General features: G+C 38.9%; 1 protein-coding gene across 1 annotated transcript; it reads right to left on the bottom strand.

The window, feature by feature from the left end:
• Positions 1–3,344: 3,344 nt before the first annotated feature.
• Positions 3,345–4,619, bottom strand: LOC133179629 (uncharacterized protein F54H12.2-like). The gene has a single exon (XM_061314334.1). It carries the CDS (start codon positions 4,617–4,619, stop codon positions 3,345–3,347), a length of 1,275 nt encoding a protein of 424 aa, XP_061170318.1.
• Positions 4,620–5,557: the final 938 nt, after the last annotated feature.

Here is a 5,557-nt window from a genome sequence, read left to right on the forward strand (position 1 = left end):
CCCACGTAACAGTTTTTTTGGTGGTAGAACCAATGCCATCAAACTACATTACAAAGCTACAGAGGACGAAACCATACAGTATTACGACTTTACCAGTCTCTATCCGTGGACCAACAAATACTGTCGCTACCCCGTTGGCCATCCTACCATCGTTACGGACAATTTCCAGGACTTGTCACAGTACTTTGGACTTGCCAAAATTAAAATTCTTCCCCCTAGAAAACTTTATCATCCTGTACTTCCTTATAATTCGAATGGAAAATTAAAGTTTCCACTGTGTCGCACTTGTGCGGACAGTGAAAATCAGAATGAATGCACATGTTCTGAAGAAGAGAGAGCCATCACGGGTACGTGGTGTACTCCCGAAATTCAAATGGCAACGTCTAAAGGATACAAAATTTTAAACATTTATGAGGTCTATCATTTTACCGAGTCGTCAAAATACGACGTCCAGTCGTGTGAGGGAGGATTGTTTGCTCAGTATGTAAATATGTTCTTAAAAATCAAACAGGAGGCTTCGGGATTTCCAGCCGAATGCGATACGGAAGAAGCCAAATGGAAATACATCAGAGAATACAAAGAGAAAGAGGGCATACAATTAGACTATGATAAAATTAAAAAAAATCCCGGTTTGCGATGTTTAGCAAAACTCTGTTTAAATAGCTTTTGGGGTAAATTTGGTCAAAGGTTAGGCATGCTACAGTCTATGTTCATTCACGAGTCAGAAGCCGAAAAGTTTTTTCAGATGCTTTCAGATCCAACAAAAGTACCACACAATTTTCACATTGTTTCAAGAGACGTACTTCATTTAGAATGGAGTAACAACCCTTTGTTTACTCAATTCGATAACAAAACCAATATATTCTTAGCTTCTTTTACCACCATGTGGGCTCGACTGAAACTGTACAGTGTTCTCGACAAATTAAACGAGAATGTGTTGTATTTTGATACAGACAGTGTTATTTTTAAAGCTAAAAAGTCGGACGACTTGAGTTATCTGCCCATTGGTAATTACTTGGGAGAGTTAACTAACGAGATCTCTCCACAAGATGGGTACATTGTTGAATTTGTGTCGGGGGGTCCTAAGAATTATGCTTATCGTACGCTGTCAGGGAAAGAGGAATGTAAAGTTAGGGGATTTACACTGAACTGGGCCAACTCAAAACTGATTAATTTTGATGCCATTAAGTCAATCATCTGCACCTCACACGACCGACAAATCGAAATTGTCAACCCCTGTAAAATATCGAGAGACAGTAGAAAGAGAAAATTGCTAAACAGAGTAGAAACTAAAAATTATAAAATGGTGTACACCAAAAGGAGAATTCTTCCCAATTTAGACACGTTGCCCTTTGGATTTTAATTGTGTTAAAAAAGCCAGTTTTTGATGTTTCTATCTTTTATTGAATGACATTTACAAATAAATGATAAATTACACTTTTGTTCATTGTTATAACATTGTCAATAGGTAAGCCAGGGGATGTTTTTTTTCTTCCGTCGAATATTAGTGATTCCAGGAGGTCTTCCGACTTTTTTCTTCTTACTGACATAACCAGTACCAGTTTGTAACAGGTTGGTGTCATCCGCTAGATCACCGATATTCTGGCTTCGATCTTCGGGGTTTGGCTTAGAGGTCTGGACGGTGTCTGAAATAGCTTGAGTCGAGTGATCCTTGGCATGGTCCAATTTTTGAAGTAGATGTTCATATTTCAGTTTCGGCACAAGTATCATTTCCTTCGCCATTTTCCTTTGAAATGTTGCACAATAGGTTTTATTAAAAGCGATACCAAAGAAATATGTTTGAGTAATATCCGACGTTTCTCTCGGTTGCTGACTTCTCTGGATCCCAGAGATCGAATGTGTGATTCGTAAGGTTTCAGTTGGTTTATATACTTTTTAGGCAAAGTATAAGTCCCCGTATAAATGTTAAGTGCTATTTCACTAAGTACGTCATACTGTTCACTGGTCAAGGCTTTGATGAGTACTCTTTGCTGTGCACTGTCTGCATACAAGAGAAATTTTAATAAAGCCTCGTGTTTCTTCACCGTTTGCTTCATGTTTAAATAATGAGAAGAGAATACGAAATCCTGCTTATTTATATAGGTTGATCATCTCTTCACCCGGAAGGATACGAGACCTTAGTTGATACTCTCTGTTTTGTGTTGGTTCTAGACAAACATGCAAGTAACCGAAATTAGGTCGAGTTGCGGATTCGTATGCCGCTTTGAAAAAGGGGACCTGTCCTGGTGATATCTGAGATCCAAAGGTGATGACCTGTCTAGAATCACGGTAATTCTTAAACAAAATGACATTAAGGCAATTTAATGAAATGGTCCTGGCATATTTCCCCGGAGGATATAGGTTCTGGGACAACATCACGGTGGTCACGTTTCTATGATGAGATGTCACCGTGAACAGATGTACACAGTCCTGAGATTGTGCAACTTGTAACATGAGATCATCCAGCACCACTACGGTGTGATCTATACCCTCTGTGTACTGTTCTATGTCGTCTTTAGAAGGCAATCCTTGGTGTAATGAAAAGTTTGGTATCGTCTGCACCATTTCCTCAAACATAGGTTGATGTTCAGAATAAGCATAAACTATTCTATCAACAGGTATGGAAAACATACCATTAGCGTTTTGTAAAAGCCTTATAGTAAAATGCGTTTTTCCGCTTTGTGTACTACCACATATTAAAATGGTGGTAGGTGCAGAAAAAGGTAGCAAGGAACGGGTGTTCCACCATTTATTCATACTCTCTGTTTCCATGTTTCTCAGTCGCCAGACTTTGTCAAAATGAAGTTCGGTGTAATGTCACACACATATAAATATTTATTCAAGGAAAAAATAACTCCCGTATATACCTTTCATGATTTTTTAATGATACATAAAATATTCATGCATAAAACTTTTTACAAAGTCATCATTAGATTGATTGTCATTAGAAAATAAATCATACACATGATTGAATGAGTTTTTCAAACACAATCTTGCAATTAGAAATACTAATACATAAAGTCCACACAAATCAGAATTACGAGGTTGAAGTCGAACGGATTTGAAACGACATTCTGCACTGTTCGTATTTACAAAGTTTTGTATATCTTGACTGTAATCAGCTGGGGATTTTCCAAGACTGTCGAAAAACTCTGTTTGCAATGGACTGTACACCATTATTGCCACCCAGTGTTCTCCAGGAAATGGTAAAGGTTGTGTATTGACGATAAAGGCGCTTGGAAATTCTGTAACCCTTTGAGGCAATGTATTACTAGCAAATACACCTTTTACGTAACGTCTTAAGCAAGGATCTGTCTTCACCATATTTAACAGTTGCGTTGAATTCATGGTTGAATGTAGTTGATGTTACGTGATTTGTCAACCTCAAGTAGAGATGAAAAGGTTGCAAATACAATGACATTAGCGGCTTTGGTTGTTGCTTGTTTGAATTTCAATTCCAGTCTGGTGTTTCCCCTACGAATCAGGTTTAAATACTCTTCTCCAAATCCACAAGGATCTATCGTAAAAACAAAAAGTGAGTATCCACTTCCAAAATTATCACGAGAGATAATTAGTCCAGCATCGTTGTTCCATTTCCCAGAGGCTTCAAATAAACGAGAATAGGCGGCTGAATAATGTCCTGCCGTAAAGTCCGTCTTCAGTGGTCTTCCGGGTACGCTTTCTCCGTTGACGTATATCCCGATATCTGTTAATCCCATATGCTCGAAATTAAAGGGGTTGGCAGTGTAATCCCCATTTACAGCTTTCTGGTCCACCAGAGCCACCACGATTCGATCGGGTACTGCCTGTGGAAATATATTGTCCCAGTAAAACTCGGTAGATCCTTTGGGTATGGTATTCATTTTTAGTTCATTTCTTGAAATGGTATACTTCACAGGGGTAGATTCGATCTGTTTACTATGGTTCAGCAGAACACCTGGATCAACACGTACTTTGGCCACTTTATACACGACGTCTTGTAATTCTAACTTGTAGGCTGGTGTAGAAGCGGCAGACATGATGACAAAAGGGGCACTGGATCTAAAGAGTTTGATGTAGATGTCTACTCCGTTTATCAAGTATTTATCTATATCAAAGATATCTTCCATCAGGTTTCCTTCCAGCTCAAAGACTTTACTTTCCTGAGTGTAACCATACCGCAGGATCAGACCGGCATTGCCTCCATTGTATGCATTACCGTCGGCAAGATTTCCCTCGTCTTTAAAGAACAGCTCAGATTGTTTTTGTGAATTGAGTTCGTCTTTCCCGCTAAACAAAATTGTTTTGAGATAAGCCTTCCACGGGTAGTTATTGGTGTTGAAAGAGACCAATTTGTTGTTCAAGTAGACATCCATTTGGGAGAACATGCTTTGTAGAGGTAAGTTCACTACACCAGTTTCTTCGTTTGCTGCTAGTGCCGATCCATCTGCTTTCAGAATTCGGGCTTTTACGTACAATTTACTCCTTTTTAAATCAATGTATTCTGCTCCTGAGCCTGACACCACGATCTCAATGGGTGTGTCAGACACTCCTATGCTAGAAATTGGTCTTGCTTCTGTAAAATACACTTTCTCGACCGCTACTTGGTTTGTGGGGGATGCAAAAAGAGAGAGTTCCATTGGTTGTGCTATGTCTTTATTATCACTGCTTAAAAATGCCATTTTTACAGCTTGAAGATACTTCTGTAGCTGTCAATATTAAATTCTTTCTTTTTTCTAGACGGTGTTTTCTTGCTTGGCACTCGTCGCTTTTTCTTAACAGACGTTTTTTCTTTTCTCCGGTGGTCTTTCTTTGTTTGGGTTTAGATGCCTGTTTTCTCCTCGGAGTTTGAGATGTTGTTGGCTTCAATTTCTTTGAAGGAATGACCGAAGATTCCGTGCGTGGCCTTTTTATACTTCCCTGCACTTTGACAAATGGAACACCCTCTTTTACATCCTTGGCATGTTCCACTTTAGCTCTTTCCTCCACGGCAGCTACAGGGGTCACTTGAGTGCTGTTTGCTACTGATTCTAACTATGAGTGAGGCCTCAGTGGAATGACATAAGACTTGTAACTTCTCACACCTCTCCCAATTTGTTTTGGTTTGTATTTGTAAGGGTTGAATTTTTTCTCTGCCATGTTCTTGTAGAAAGCTTCCCATATTTTGGGATCACTGACGTAAGTCTGACTATTCATCATAAAACGTAAGGAAACTTTTTGAAATGAAGTGTTACAGTCACCGGTCCGTTTAAAAATGAAACTAAATTTCCTTCTCTGTCCGTTATATATATAGCAATCTGCTGTAATTGGCCAATTTTAACTGGAATGTAATAAGGTAGTGTGTAAGTGATATTTTCTGGTTTCTCTCCCAAGTATATGCGTCTTAGGAGGGGTGCCTCTTTCCCCCCAATAATTGTTTCCTCACAAATATCGCAACACACAAACAATTCTGATTTCTTCTTTGATGAAATCCAGCTCTCTGTAGAAAATTCTGTCAGGGCAACAGTCCAATATCCGTCAAATTGAATCTGTTTATTTAATTGAACTCGGAAGCAATGGGGTTTATTTTCAAAATATT

The sequence above is a fragment of the Saccostrea echinata genome, unplaced genomic scaffold (genome assembly GCF_033153115.1).
Source record: "Saccostrea echinata isolate AGI-Se365-2 ecotype Australia unplaced genomic scaffold, CSIRO_AGI_Sech_v1 ptg000005l, whole genome shotgun sequence".
In the NCBI taxonomy this organism is placed as follows: domain Eukaryota; kingdom Metazoa; phylum Mollusca; class Bivalvia; order Ostreida; family Ostreidae; genus Saccostrea; species Saccostrea echinata.